This window comes from Lytechinus pictus, chromosome 12 (genome assembly GCF_037042905.1).
Source record: "Lytechinus pictus isolate F3 Inbred chromosome 12, Lp3.0, whole genome shotgun sequence".
NCBI classification, from domain to species: Eukaryota; Metazoa; Echinodermata; class Echinoidea; order Temnopleuroida; family Toxopneustidae; genus Lytechinus; species Lytechinus pictus.
In genome coordinates this window covers 8,466,110-8,482,350 of record NC_087256.1, presented here as the reverse complement: position 1 = coordinate 8,482,350, position 16,241 = coordinate 8,466,110, and the positions used below count along the sequence as shown (strand labels likewise).

The following is a 16,241-nucleotide window of genomic DNA, read 5'->3' as shown; positions in this document are numbered from 1 at the left end:
GTCTTTTTTTTTTCAGGTTGTGGAAGAAGAAACTGAGAGGGCGAAGAAAATGGAATGGTTTATAAAGATTGTCTCTCATCTTATGGCTAATAAAAGGTAATATATGCCTCTCTTAAAGAATTGCTTAAAATCTTGTCAACTTATTTGTTAAAAGTGGAGTCATGATGTTACCATGACTGCAAAACATCAAACCAGGGTAGTTTCAAGGGCAGCACGCACAGTTATCAGGTGGGTGTTTCATAAAGTTGTTCATAAGTTATTAATGACTAAATACACGACTAGTGACCCTTTCTTGTGCTAAATGATATATCCATATGTAGCTTACTTGGCACCTAAGAACATGTTCCAGTCATGCTTAAAGTCATGTGTAACTTTAGAAACAGCTTTATGACACTCCCAGGTGGGTGTTTCATAAAGCTGTTCGTAAGTTAAGAGCGACTTCTAGAACGACTGGTGATCCTTTCGTACGCACTAAACCATCGCCTGTGGTGTATATCATTTACCAAAAGAAAGGATCACCAGTCGTTCTTATCTTACGAACAGCTTTATGAAACACCCACCAGGAAAGATGCCCATTCCCGTGGGTATTGGGCATGATTGGATTTTGTTGGAATTCAGTGAGGGACCGTGCTGATACATTTGTATAATTACCCAGTCATATTTTGATTTGCATACACACAAGTCAGTCCCATTTCTCAAAGTGTTATGGGAGCTTTTAAAAAAATGAGTTTGTTACCTTTCCATATGCATGTATCATACATAATGTCTGGTAACTTTGGTAGTATTCTTTTTTTATAGCTGGTGTGTGTTTCATAAAGCTGTTCGTAAGATACAAATGACTTTACTCACGACTGGTGATCCTTTCTTGTGCTATCTGATATCCCTATGTAATTGAGTTATGACCCAAGAACAGGTTCCAGTCGTGCGTAAAGTTGTTCATAACTTTACGAACAGCTTTATGAAACACCCACCAGATCAATTTTGCTTATTAAAGCATGAATGCAATGACAGAACTACATGAGGTCATAATCATCAGATATTTTACAATTTTCTCTCTCTCTCTCTTTGTCTTTGATTAGGCTCCACCCGTCCTGGTTTGGCTGCCTAGATATCGTCTTCTCATTGGACCATAGTATCTTAGCATCAAGAATGCAGGAGGTGTGGCCTTGTCTCCTAGCTACCAATGTTTCAATAGCAGCATTGAAAGTTATCCATGATAATGAATCTAAAGTGACTGAGTCTCGAGATGCTTTTTTGAAATCAGTGATGGAAACTTACATGAAATTAAGACAGGTGAGCCAAAAAGCATCTTGCTTATTAAGGTGGGGGTTGTTCAAGAACTTACATTTCTCCTCAGGTTTACCATGGTTTCTGCTTGTAAACGTAGTTTCATCTTGCCATGAGAAGGAAACAGAGAAAGAGAGAGAGAGAGAGGGGGGTGGAGGGAGAAAGAAAGAAAGAAAAAGGAGGGAGTGGGGGGAAGAAAAGGAAAATATATAAATACTGAGAGAGGAGAAAAAAAATAAAGAAAATATAAATGGAAAGAAATAAATATTTGAAGCTTACAAAGGCAAATGAATAAAGGAAACAATAGACAAAGATTATAGAAATTGGATCTGTGAATTGTCAGAGTATACTTGCCAAGTATTACATAAATTTCCTGACTTATCTCCTGTTCAGGTTGATAAAATGACCAAGGTCCTATTGTCATCCATCTTAACAAAAAAGGAGTTTTCATCTTCAATTCAGCTACCAGCAAGCTTTCTTACCAGGTAATGTTTTATTTTAATGTATGTTCTTGAGTGAAATGCCTGGATTAATTTGATGTCATGGATTCAATCTCTAGCTTGTGAAATTAGTGATGTCGAACATGACTTTAATCTGCTTGGTCTCAAACCAGGAGTTGAAAATAGGGTATCCTTCAATTTAGGGGAGTTATTTATTTATATTGCTAACTTCAGCACATACTTCACAGACCAACCTTAATCCTAACCCTATCCTATTCTCAAATCCTTCCCTAATAATCCTGATCTTAGTCCTAAATGCAATAGCTAAGTTTGTAGAGAGGTTATCTCATAATCTGGTGATGATTAGTAGTGAAAGCTTTAATTTGGGAAAATTCTTATCCAGCTTATGAACAAGGACGCCTTTCTTATTGGGCCAATTATGAATGAACAACTGAAATATAAAGTGCCACTATACATGCCAAAAGTTTCTCCTTACATTTCATTTAAGTTTTTTATTTCTTTTTCTCAGCTTCGGCACAGTAGTGGAGTCACTCACACCAGGCTCAACTGTTGCATTGTGGGATATCATCATGAGCGACATCACAACCAATCACCTACCAGCCGTCTTGAATCACATGACATTGTCTAACATTGACCCGCCTCCTGCTAAGAAGAAAAAGAAGCCAATACAGATGGCTAGCGGAAACAACGATGCTGTCCCCCGGTTTGAAGTAGCTGCTTCAATCCTCCACACCTTTCTTATGAATTCCAGGATGGCTGATGCTGTCGAGGTTGGTCAGGTCAAAGGTCAAGTGCTGAAGCTCTTTGACAAGATGGCTGATGATGTGCTAAAACCGCTACTTGGAATATTTTCATCTGAAAATCAGGTAACACGGACTATAGTAAACAAAATTTGTTTCAAATAGAAACAAGAAAAGAAATAGAGGAAAACAGATTTATTGTCATTCATCAGTGAAACTTGCAATATTATTAAGTATCTTTCAACCCTTTCTAGTTATAATTTTTTTACCAAATCGATTGCAAACACTGCTACACAATTATCAGTAATATATATTATCAATATAATCTCTATCTCCCAATATCTATGGTGTTACATGTGTAGCCAGGTTCTCTACATTTGAGGCATGCACACATTACAGTACACAAAAGAGATCTGAATGTATATAATTACTCTTGTTCTACAAAACTAACTTCTTTAGTAGTACATCTGCTAGGCATTCACATGCAAAGAAGATTCAGCATGTCACCATGAAAATCCTGGCAGATTTTTATTTCTTTAGGTTTTTAGATGAAAACTTTTCCCCTTTCCATGTATTCTATTCAATATTTTGAAGATATAGAACTAATTAAATAGGCACTCCCAAAAGAGTTGGTCAGGTCACCAGGAAAAGAGAGGAATATATGGGAGGATTCTGGGAAATACAAGACGTCAAGTCACTCTACCATTACATACCTGCCAACCATTCCGATTTTGGCGGAATGATACCGATTTTTCGACCTCCATTCCGAATTCCGAATTTTAAAACCAAAATTCTGATTTTTGGGTTAATCAATATGGTGTTGAAATTATTGAAACGGCTGTATAATGCGACTAACGCATGCACGGCTGTAAGATGCGACTAACGCATAAACGACTGGAGCGCACGGCTACGCAAATGCGCAAGCTACACGATATACACAGAGAGCGACTTTAAACGGCGCGCGAACACTGCTAAGTGCGCAGTTCCATTGCAAATACATGTGAAAATTAACGAGCATACACGCAACGGCAGCACTTAGGGCGCTACATTTTGAGGTGTTGTCGTTAGCGTTGACTTCCGGAAAAAAAATGGCGGCTGACATTGGCTAGCGAAAGAGCCAGTTTTTAGTGAGGACATGTTTTCATAATCCACGAACATCGGAAAAACCGTGAAAGAGTAACCTTTTTAGACCCCTTGTTTCCTAACTACGATGTTAAGAATCACCGATGGTGATATTTTTGGCGCGAAACAAGGTGATTTATGTAAGAAAATTTCACTTTTTCGCCGGATGATTTTGTAGTGTGGGAGTGAGTTAGTGATGTATCGTACATATCTAGAGTGTGTTGGTGATTACATTGGTATATCGCTGAGTCTGCTGATGAAATGAACGGCAGGTCGTTGAACACCGGCCCCCGCTCGGCCGCGTACCAACGCAATTAAGTTAGATCTATCCCTACGCAATTTTAACATTGATCTGTACTTTATTTTTCGAATAATTGTCAATTTTTTGAGGAAGAAAGATTATCAACTTTCGATCTCGGGTTGAGCCTTCGGAGCCGAACGCCAAATCTACTTTACTTGCTTCGCTTGCCTTAACCATGCCTGAACTCCCGGCGCCCGCCCAGTGGCTGCGCCACAGCCTCCCCGTATTTTACCGGCGCACCGCAAGTGCAGTGGTGGGTGCGGGTCGGCCGCAACCAGCCGTTAGTTTCGGCTCCGTTTTTGTCATGGTTGAAAATCTGCTTCTACCAACAAGCATATTCAAATTTTGCTTTGAATATATCAAGGTTTTTTTTTTTTTTTTTTTTTTCCCGGTAATTTAGTTGATAGGCAGAAAACTGAGCGCTTAGAAACACCTGTATTAAGCGCCCTACAAATGTTATAATTATTATTATTATTATTAAGCACTTATCAAATGTAGGTTATGATATAACCTTGTCCTCAGTCAGTAACCCCTGTGTGGTGAAATAACATGAATAAGACAATGTCAATGTTTGGCTTATTTTCTCTTGATGCATGATTGATAGGCTGGATAATAAATGTTTGATTTTTTGGCTTGTCAGTTTTTAACACAGTAGGGATAACCTAAATCTAAATTCATCATAAAATCTTGAATTTTGTTTGTCTAATTGAAAATAGAATGTGTGGAGATGAAGATCTGCATCAATCTCACTTTCCACCAATAGAGGGCCTCACAAAAATATGCTCAAAATCAAAGTTTTTAGAGAGCTCTGATGAACAAGAAAAATTATCCCTAAGTCTATATAGATATATCACACCTGAATGAAACTGGATGGTTTATGTCACAAAAGTGATATTTTAAAGACCTTTTTTAATTTTTAATTGATAAATAAAGGTAGACTCTACATGTAGGTCATCCTCTGGTGTGGTAATGAGGGTAAATTTGCTTTTAAAAGTGTAAGGAAATGCTACTTTTACATGCTGAAAATGCAAAGAGTCCCTATACCGTTGGAGCGGACCGGACACCCGCTCGGCGCCCTCGGAACTTTGATACTGATTTTTTATTATCAAAGGTTGGCAGGTATGCCATTACCAGATGCCAACAGTAAAATTGAAAAAAAAAAAAACTCTTTGTAGAGCAGCAATGTTATGAGTTTGAAGTTGTTTTATGTCATTCATTTTTAACGTTCATTAACCCCTTTGATAAGTACTGAATTTGTGTATTCTAATTTGAAATGATTCTTTTTAAATCTTTGATTTATGTATTCCTTTAAACCTCAGAGCCTTGCATTCTCAACTCTTCTACTTTGCCATGGGTGGGGAGAGCTGCACCTTTTGCTTAGACAGCACACAAACATTATGGAGAGAATACCCCTCCCAACATTTAGCACCCCTATGAAGAATGGAGAGGTCCATTTTTTACACACTTATTCCTCTGCTCCTGATTGGCTGAAAGTAATGTCTCCTTCAGCTGGAGAAGGAAATGAGAAGTTGTGTTTCCTGAAAGTAAGTTTAGTTGAAGTTGAATTGATGTTGATAAATTCAATTGTATGTTCAATCGCTAACCTTTGTGCTACCGGCACAAGGTCATGATGGTATATTGTAGTTGCAAGATGAACTCAGCCAGTTCTATATAAAATATCACAGGTTTTCCTTTTGATATTTCTTCTTTCAACTTGAGAGACCATTCATTCATCCAAATTATGTAACTGTTATTACTTATTGACCTTATCGCAAGTATTTTTTTTCCTTTAAATACAGAATCAGTTGCTATGGCAACAAGCCAGAGGACTAGTTCTCCATGGGAATCTTAAGGAGTCTGTAGTAACTATGAGCCTTAGAAACTGCATCTGTCAAGCCCTAGACCTGGATGTAGAACAGTCAGAATCTAACTCCGCCAGTTGGGATGGCTTGGTGAGCTCTCTTGTTTATTGGCCTTTTAGTTGTATGGTTTTGTAAAGTTGTCTTTTGTACCGTTCCAGAAAGAGATAATTGTGACAAAAGTCATGTGGAAGTGCTATTCACATATGAATTGATAATTTTATTCGTTTGTGATGTATGCCATGCACTGGTGCATTGCTGGTACAAATGTTCACAAAAGAAATGAGGAATGAAGAAATGAAGATTGAGATGACAAATATAGCCCTATTAATTGTCAATAGAAATAATCAACTATTAATACCAGGTTATTGTAATCATGTTTAATCTTATGGTGACCATGCAGAAGCTTTGCACAAACTAGTCATTTGTTATATACAGTATACAACAAGGGATTTGATTTAATGCCACACTAAACCTATTAAAAACAGCCTGCAGGTACTGGTTGCAGAAAGAGATGCATACAAATGCATTTCTAAAAATCAATTGCAACTTGCTTTTCAACCAATCAACTGCGTACATTAAGGACTTGCATCTGTGTGGTTCAATGAACTATTTCTTCAACAGTCACCTGGTGGGTATTTCACAAAGATTAAGTGTGACTTAAGAGTTGCACTTAAATTCCCAGTTGTGTATGGTATAGAAGGCATCACCACGTTAGTCAGATCATGCGCACTGGACGCGCACTTCCGCATATCCATCAATCAGATATCATGTAAGTGTCGACATTTAAAGGAAACCAAAACCCAAGAAGAGAAGCAATCTTATTGGAAAGAGTAAAATGAGAGGAACAATTTATAAAAAGTTTCATCAAAATCGGTTATGAAATAAGCAAGTTATAGACGTTTAAAAAGTCTTGTTTTACTTTCTATGGGGATCCTCAAATTGGCAAACATGCTTCAAAATGGCTGATTTTGTGGACAACTCTCCATTTGTTTTATACACAAATTTACAGATTTTCCTCATTATCTTTCAAATTGCATCTTGCCTCCTTCTGAGCACAACATATGTCATGGGAAAATATAATTCACATTACATATGTCAAGGTCAAGAGGAGATATTTTGAAAAATGTAAAATAAAGGGGGAAATCTGAAAATTTGTGTACAAAACAAATGGAGAGTTGTCCACAATGAAGCATGTTTGCCAATTGAGGATCCCCATAAAAAGTACAACAAGACTTTTCAAACGTCCATAACTTGCTTATTTCATAACCGATTTTTATCAAACTTGTTTTAAATTGTTCCTCTCATTTTACTCTTTCCAATAAGATTGCTTCTCCTCTTGGATTTTGATTTCCTTTAAGTGCGATTTAAGTCATACTTAAATCTTTTGTGAAACACCCCCCAGGTCTTTATCTTTCTGTCTAATGGTTAAGTTGTATTGTCAAGATTTGAGAAACACTTTCTATCTTGTTATATCCAGATCAGTCATATGAAGAATAGCAACATCTACACAGCCCTCCTGACTAGTCTCCTCCACCAGTCTTTAACTCTTTTGACGTTCATGAATGAGAGCATGCACTCATCATTGGCTAGTCTTCTGTGCCAGGCTGTTTGTGGGTCCAGTCAGTCTGAGGATGATGCCAGTGAATGCAGCATCCATACAGCCAGACATGCAGCTTTGGGTTTCTTGGATTCAGAAGCCTGTAGGGAGTCTAGGCCAATGCAGAATGCTGTAGTGGAAGTTGTAGCAGACAGGAAACTAAACCAAACCATGTAAGTGATACAAAAATGGGAAAGTTTTCCTCAGAAGTTTTTTTTCATTCTGTCCCTACTAGTTTGGGGGGATGTTAAGGTCAAAGGTTCAGATACACCCGAAAGTATTTTGATTTTGCGCCTTCCTCTTTAAGCTTGGCTCATATATGATATACAGATATCTTATAAAGTTATATGTGCATATGGAAGTGATGGTGATCTTACCAGTTGAAAATCTGTTCAAATCACATAATTTACAGATGGAATACACAATATTGTGTTATTTAAAGTAAGTGTGTCACCGAAAAAGACCTTTGGATTGGAATTTTGAAGCAGTGTTCTTACTTGAAATCCCGAATTTTTATACTGTTCAAACTTTTTTACATTTATGATTTTCCCCACCTTTGATAGATGATTTTGTAATTAGCATAATTTGAAATCAAGTCGAAAACGCAGCCCCACTAGCATTACCAGATTTATGCTGGTGAAAAAGGCCAGCATAAATAGATAATAACAAGGCCAGAATACAGTGAAAAGGTTAGAGGTTAGGCATGTTGTATAGTCTTGTGTAGTACATGGCTGTATGATGATGTAATGATGTTGGTTACATGTGTCACTGTATTCTGACCTTGCTCGCTCGACTGCTCACACTGAAGGCATCAGTTAATATCCCTTATATACCTGTCTAGAGTATGTTTAATTTTGGTAAAAGTTAGTAGAAACCACAAACCTTTGTGGAATCATGCATTAAACATCAGCTCTTAAGCCAATGAGCTATCAGGCCATTCACGTTTACTTTGCATATTCAGGTTGTATTTAAAGAATTTCTTGATCACAATAAAGCTTTCCCTCCTTTGTAACCTGTAATGTGTGCAAACTTGGTTCTCTGTTGTATTTATAATGAAATATTCTTGATATTTGGGTCTTATATAACTAAAGTGAATACCTCCATCTGGCAATTAAATGAAAAGGAAAAAAAATCTATCCTTTCAACCTTTCTTTGACCATACCATGAAAAGACTTTGCTAAAACCACCTTCTGATTTCTCTTTTATTCGACTTTGAGCATTGTAAATCATGGTGGCCAGAATGGGGGAGGAATTCCAAGAAGAACAAAAGCAGAGCCAGGGGGATGTTATGTTAGTGCATAAATAATCTTTGGTTAATAGCTCTCGAAACAGGTTTGATCTATTGTTATAACCAGGCACTTAAATATTTTTAAACAATGGCCTTTTGTAAAGTGATTTAAATGTGTATTTTTCTTTCTGTGACCCTAGTAGCAAGGTATTCCTTTCACCTGTTAGTAGTAAATGAACTACAATAATTGAAATCCAGTTTGTATTCATTAGTTGTTTTCATGTCTGACAAACCTCTAGAAGCTTTAGTTTAGTGCATGAAATATAGTTTGACAAATCTTTTGGTAATTTGCCTCATATGAATGAACCAATGTCTTTGAAAAGTCAAAACAATATTTGGGGGTTATGTTCATCTAAAATTTCAAGTTTATACTGCACATAGAAACAATTCATAGGATTGGACTTAGGGTGTAGGAATCTACAAAGGATGTAGAGTAAACTCACTCGATTCCATGATTTTTGTGATAATTTCATGTTTCCTCTAATTGACTTCACAGAGAGGTAGGTGATACTGGCAGAAGCAAAAAGGAGACAGGTGCCCATTCAAAACAGAAGCAACAGTCCAAACAATTGCACCATTCCCAAGGCAACCAAATATCACCAGGGAATGTTGTTTTCAAGACAGGATTCAAACTCATCAAGGTAAGTTTGAGGCATTTGTTCAAAAATAAGTATATTTTAGTTTGAAAATTGAGATTATATTTAATATTTTAATGAGTAATTCCGTAAAATAAGCTTTTATATCTTGGACGTCCATTTTCTCCATGCTTTCTTCACTTCATGAACTGCCCAAGTCATGGTAATTTGAGAGTTTGAGATATTTTCATTAAAAAAAATAATTTCAGGGCAGTCTGATATTTGTGGGCTTGCCCTAATGTAAAAAGTGAATCTATTCGTTTTGAAGTATGTAATTTATGTATGCAGAATTGATTTTGTAACTGATGAACTTGAGCTTCCATCGTAATCTGTACCATTCAAATTCTTACTGAGATCCTCCTGATTCCTTGATTTTCAAAGGGCTTGGAAGTGGATGATATTTGCTTAGGCAAGTGCTTTCAAAATCCCCTTGTATGAATTTCATAATCAGTCAAGAGGATCTTATTTCTATCCTCGTGCAGTATTATGAATTCATTACTTTACATCAATTTTGTTTTTGAATATTTTCATTGAACATGCTGATCTAATGTACATATTAACAATGATACTTGTTGTGCTGACATGCTCATGAGAACAGTTATTTATGATGCTTCCCCCCCCCCCCTTGAACGGCACAAAGCACTGCTAGTTTTGTTTTTGTTCATGTGATCTGGCTTATACAAATGTATGATTTGGTTTAATGAATTATCACTATCACTACCTATGCTTATGATAATCAAAATGATATTGACAAAAGCAGCAACAAGACAATTAAACCTTCAGCATAGAAATCTTCAGTCTGTAAAAGGTTGGGGGATCAAATCTGATCCCAGCACATGCAGTCAGTGTCTGTCAATCAAAATTTGCTACTCTTTCAAAATACATGGACATTATTATATTGTTGCACTCACCGCCTTTAAAATATATCCAGCATTTGGGTTTCATATGGCACAGGGAAGTCAAAAGATGCGCATTCTCACTACCTACAAGGCTCTACATGGACTTGAACCTTCATACATATCAGAACTCCTTCAATGCTATCACCCTTTGTTCACAAAATCACCTACTCCTACGGATCCCATCTGCATGTACCAAGTATTATGGTTCTAGGACATTTGCCTTCACTGCACCTACACTTTGGAACGCTTGACCACTGCACATCCGAACCAAGACCACAGTTGATTTGTTCAAGAAAGCACTTAAATGTCACCTCTCAACCATGAAATGAACTTTTTTATTGTGTAGTTCTATCTCTTACCTGTTATATGAAAAGCGCTTAAGAGATTTGTTTTAATAAAAGCGCTATATAAGCTTAACATATTATTATTATTCTCATGTTTGATTTTCAATTACAGATTCTAAGGCATCTTCCTCTGGTGCACCTGTCTGCCGGCAACCAGTTGAAATGCATGCTTGGATTGGTGATGTTAGATACTCAGACTGTTTCCTGTATCGAGACAGGGTCTGCGGTAGGAAGTTTACCATCATGTGACCTTGTCAAGCTATCTACGGAGATCAGAAGGATACTGACGACCATCTTGAAGGGTGTTCAGGGGGATGAGGTGTTGAGGAACGAAGAATTAAATTTGTGGTTCTTTTCGTACTTGACTGAACTGGCAGATCTTCTTAGTCAGGTGGGTTTGTTACGAAGCAATTGAGGATGTTTGATGGTTCAACTATGCATTTTTGTCTCAGATTATCAAAAATTTTGTTAGGTGCTGAATGAGCTGTTGACAACTCATCCACTTCTTTTAAATTTACTCAAGCCTTCACTGTTAAAATATAATGGATGGAAAATAACCCTGTATGCAATTCAAGAGACAGCATATTTTGAGTAGGAAGAGAATTTTTTTATGATGATAGTAAATGATAATGCCCAAATGGCAAAATTTTTATCTCAGCTTGACTCCATTTACATCGCTCACATTAAACAAATATTATCTTTCGGCTATTACCCATTTAAAGTTGATTAGAGAGGTATGTTGATAATTTGATTGTGAATGATATAAATCCAGTTACTATAAATTGGCACTGTTTTCATGAACCACCTCAAGGGTTTCAGCAGATAGAAATGGAGTTTGAGATAGAGACAAATTAGTTTTTGCTTGGCTGAAATCAGTTTTTTTATACAAGGGGTCTGTTTCATAAAGGACTTGCAACTGGTGTAACTTTGCCATAATGGCAACTACCATGGTAACAGGGCTCATAAGCCAATCATAATGGCATAGTTACAAGTCCTTTATGAAACAGGCCCCAGATATATTTACATAGGGTGACGTGCCATTTTCTCCAGTTTTGATATCATAGAGGGCATAAGGTTAGAGTTAGGATTGTAGTAGAGTTTTTGTTTCAGAATGATGTAAAGATAAGGATTAGGGTTTATTTAGTTTAAGAGGTAAGGTTTTATGTTTGGTTTACCCCTAACATGTAGATTTTCCACCAGAACAAATGTCATGGAACCCTACAGAGATGGGATGAAAATTTGACTGAAATTTTGTGAGATTTTAGACCACATGTACCAAGATATCCATTGTCTAGTTCTTTGAATTGTAACTTTGATTTAGGAGGATTCAAGACTTGTGACTTCGCCGGAATACAAAGGGGTTTCCAAAGATCTCATTGCATTGTGGCTCAAGAAAGCAACATGGTCAGGAGGTTCTCTGCCAATGTTTGACAAGTATCTGAAACCGGTAAGAATGATAAAATGATATCGGTGATGATGATGAATTTGGCATTAATGATTATGATGGTGATGACGATCATGATTATGATTATTTATAATGATGATGATGATGTTGATGATAGTGGTAATGATGATGATGATGAAGATATTGAGTGTTGGTAGTTTTGGTTGCAATTGTGAAAGTGTTGCTAAGTGTAATCAAAGTTGTAACCAAAGTCACTTTTCATAGTTGAATGTAGTATAATTATAATTACCCACTGGGCGGATCATGCCAGGTTTCGCATTTAATACCATGCATGTTTTGCATTCAAGTGTGATTTTTAGTAGGTCAGCTCGTTGTGATACACCTGATGATTGTGATTATGATTATGATTGATAGCAGAAGGGTTGTTGGTGATGGCTATGATAAAAGTGATAACGGTAATCTACAAAGAAATGTATAGTAAGAAATCAATGACTCATCCTTTAAAAAGAGAAAAATACAAATATCCATAGAAGATGGTAAAGATGTAAAAAGAAAATGACTGACCCACTCAAGATAGTTTGTATTTGATTTGTTTTCATTTATACAGTTTCATCAACACATAGTAAGGTGCCTCAAGAAATTAAAGTCTTCCAAGAAATCAGTCTCTCCACCAGGTGTTTTCACGATGCTCTCCATTGCAGTGACTCTCCTCAACCAAAGTGCTTTGGCTTGCAAGCATAAAACAGCTGATGCACAGTCTAAGGAGATACTTGTCCTCATCACTGATGTTCGTTCCTCTGTATTTCAACTTTTGAGTCAGATTCTTTCGTCTCTGAACAGTCAAAACTCCAGTCATCAGGTAAAATTGCGCCTTTAATAGCATGAGTGTGATGGTAACATCGTTCTGTAAGGAATATCTCTGCAAATGTTCTCATTAATTATAAAGCATTTGTCATACAAACAATTGGTATAATTGTGTAGTTGAGAAATATGAATCAAGACAGTTTAAGGTTGATTTGAATTTGTTGCAATTCTATTGGGGTCCAGAGTAACGTCTCTGATGACTTCACAGATAATTGTTAATCATATTGTGAACCCCTGCTTCTGAATCTAAACGCAAGTCATAAATAGTTATGAACAACCATACATTTTGCCAACAAATTCTGCTCTAGTAGTATGATTTTGATTTGTTGTATAATTAAAATACTAATTAATAACTTTCATCTATTTAATGAAGTAGCTTTTCTAGGCAAAATGTTTTGAATTTACATTGATATTCCATAGCTCAAAGATGTCTTCATGTCTGCAAGGACACTATTAGCCAGTGTCGACTCGACCAAAAAACCCAACCGCCATGGAAAGGAGAACAAAGGCAATGAACCAAGCGAAAACACCAGCGATCAGTGTGGCCAGGAGATCACTGGCAGTCAGCATTTCACTACCTGTCACCAGAGGGCGCTCTCCGTCTTCTCTGCCAAGTTACAGAGTGATGACTCAGATGATGCCTTGATGACGTCGTGTCTTGAATACCTTGCTACTCACTGTAGTATCACCAGGAAACCGCTGGAATCTAAGACTATCTGGACACAACTGCATTCTTGTCTACCTATTGTCTCAAGGAAATGTAAGTGCACTGTCTAGTTATATGAATGATAGCCCTACATGGTTGCTTGACCATTTAATGAAAAAAAAATAAAACCTTTATAATAATAATAACGTCATATTTTACCCAGGGAAGCCACTTCAGTTCTGAAAATTTGTTCTACCAGCGGGCCCTGCTTAACATGATAATGTAATTATTACACCGGCTTTATCTCTATCATAATAGCAAAAATATGGAATTTTTAGGAGAAACCGAAGTTTTGTCATTTTTAGATGTTTTTTTGTTCCCATGTCTGTGCTCACATTTATTTCACATCTTTTCCAAAAAATTGTATTTTGACTCTTGACCATTGTAATAATAATAATACCCATTACCTATTTGGTGCTTTTCCCATAAGGTCCAAATCGCTTAACCCTAATTCTCCCGGGGGGGGGGGGGGGGGGCATTATGGCCCCCCCCCCTCGACAATTTTCGCGATATATCTGCTGCGCAAAATTTTTTGACCTCGCCGCTCACTGACTTTTTACTTTCAAGTCTCGCGCAAATTTTGAGACCAAATTTGTGACGCCCGGGTACGCGGTTACGACATTACGCAACATTATGTAAGTGCATGTCAGACCCAAAAAAAATTCAAAAAACAATAAAATACATTAGAAATCGGTCTTGGTACCAGAATTTTTTTCATTCACAATTGTTAGGAATGCTATAAGGAATATTTTCACCAAAAAATAGCATTCTAGGAGCTTTATTTAGTGAATCAGAGCAAAAAGTATGATTTCATGAATAAATTAGCATAATTAATTCATATAAAATAAAAATATATGAATTCAGTGAAATTTACCAATGCAACTGCGTAGATTACGTCATTCTCTACCATCATGTAAATTTTCGTTGTGATCGCGCAATCCACGGCTGAGATCTTAAGGGGGGGCCATAATGGCCCCCCCCCCCCCCCCCCCGGGAATGACAAGAATCAGAATACCCCGGGAGATTGAGGGTTAAAGCTGAGAAAATACCATGTCTAACAATAAGTTCCCTTGCCATTTCAGTTGTGGAGTATTAGAATAATAATTTTTACTCATGTCATTGACAAAAAAATATATAGAAACTTGCATTGATTAAAAATTTTATGAAACGGGGCCCAGATTGTTGTATGATGAAGTTACTTTTAACCAATCAAATGTCAACTTTTCAGTAGCTTATAACTTGAGCTTATAATTCGCAATTGATGACGTTTTATGAAACATATACCTGACTTTTGAATGTAATTTTGATATGTGTTTCAGGTCATTCTTCTGTAAGACAACAGCTTGAAGGACTCCTCATCATCACATTGGGTGTCATGGAAACAGATGACTTAACTTCAGAACTTCAACAGATGCTGAAAAATATGGTTTGTCCTTTGCTAAGAATTTGAGAATTTTTACCCCTTTTGTGGCAATGGAATTAAAGAGAAATTATGATTAATATTTGCAACTGATGTAGGAGTGAAATCAAAGACATACGTTATCATGTGTTTTAAAATAATTGGAAATGCTGAACTGTTGCTACATGTATTTGTTTTAGTGCAAAGTATAGTGTTGAATGAACCAAATTTGGAAAAATAGCCCAGCCACCCCCCCACACACACACACATTCTGTGGGCTGCAGTTATTAAAAATTTAATAATGTTATATATTTAAAAAAATTGTACCGTCTGTTCTGAGCATGCATATACAGAAATATTGAAATTCAATCATCGTAGAATCAAACTTTTTCAATCCATACAATTTTTGCTGTTGTGTAGATTAATGTATTTTTAAAAATAATTTTATAATTTTTCAGGAACTGGGTGATAGCAATGCTAATGTGATTGGCATATTACAAGCATGGCAACTGTTACCAGGATCAGTGCTCTCAGATGAAAGTTATATGGTCGTCATGGAAATGGTGCCTAAGGTTTGTCTTCTATTGTCCACTGATTAATTTTTTTTAATGATAAGATAATTTTGCAGAATGGTATGGGTGGACTTGTTGGTATGACAGCCTTTTGAGCCACTAGTTACTCTGAGGACGAGTGAAAATCATCACTTCCTATTGTTTTTGTCTTGCCTGCCTAGCGGAGCGAGACATAGGTATCACTATTTCAGGCGTCGGTGTCGTCGTCAACAATTGTGTTGTACACCCAATAACTTTCTATGGTGGGATCACCAAATTCATACCAGAGGTCCATCTCCTGAAGGCACAGGTCAAGTTCGAATATTAGTCGAATGTGAATAAGGTCAAAGGTCAATGAACTTTCCATGACTGGCACTGTGCTGTGTTGTACACACAATAACTTTCTATAGATTCGAGTTGGGATCGCCAAATTCATACCAGAGGTCCATCTCCTGAAGGCACAGGTCAAGTTCGAATATTAGTCGAATGTGAATAAGGTCAAAGGTCAATGAACTTTCCATGACTGGCACTGTGCTGTGTTGTACACACAATAACTTTCTATAGCTTCGAGTTAGGATCGCCAAATTCATACCAGAGGTCCTTCTCCTGAAGGCACAGGTCAAGTTCGAATATTAGTCGAATGTGAATAAGGTCAAAGGTCAATGAACTTTCCATGACTGGCACTGTGCTGTGTTGTACACCCAATAACTTTCTATAGCTTCGAGGTGGGATCACCAAATTCATACCAGAGGTCCATCTCTTGAAGGTGCAGGTCAAGTT

The 16,241-nt window shown here is 36.9% G+C and overlaps 1 protein-coding gene across 1 annotated transcript in view; it reads left to right on the top strand.

Moving 5' to 3' along the window:
* The window catches only part of LOC129273258 (unhealthy ribosome biogenesis protein 2 homolog), a 30,259-nt gene that overhangs the window by 8,086 nt on the left and 5,932 nt on the right, over positions 1 to 16,241 (top strand). The window contains exons 10-23 of the mRNA XM_064108049.1: positions 17 to 96; positions 1,080 to 1,293; positions 1,681 to 1,772; positions 2,257 to 2,614; positions 5,231 to 5,455; positions 5,711 to 5,863; positions 7,251 to 7,543; positions 9,155 to 9,299; positions 10,649 to 10,927; positions 11,858 to 11,983; positions 12,549 to 12,800; positions 13,226 to 13,565; positions 14,831 to 14,937; positions 15,369 to 15,482. Coding sequence (XP_063964119.1) covers positions 17 to 96; positions 1,080 to 1,293; positions 1,681 to 1,772; positions 2,257 to 2,614; positions 5,231 to 5,455; positions 5,711 to 5,863; positions 7,251 to 7,543; positions 9,155 to 9,299; positions 10,649 to 10,927; positions 11,858 to 11,983; positions 12,549 to 12,800; positions 13,226 to 13,565; positions 14,831 to 14,937; positions 15,369 to 15,482 — 2,778 coding nt within the window. The remainder of the gene's footprint in view (positions 1 to 16; positions 97 to 1,079; positions 1,294 to 1,680; positions 1,773 to 2,256; positions 2,615 to 5,230; positions 5,456 to 5,710; positions 5,864 to 7,250; positions 7,544 to 9,154; positions 9,300 to 10,648; positions 10,928 to 11,857; positions 11,984 to 12,548; positions 12,801 to 13,225; positions 13,566 to 14,830; positions 14,938 to 15,368; positions 15,483 to 16,241) is intronic.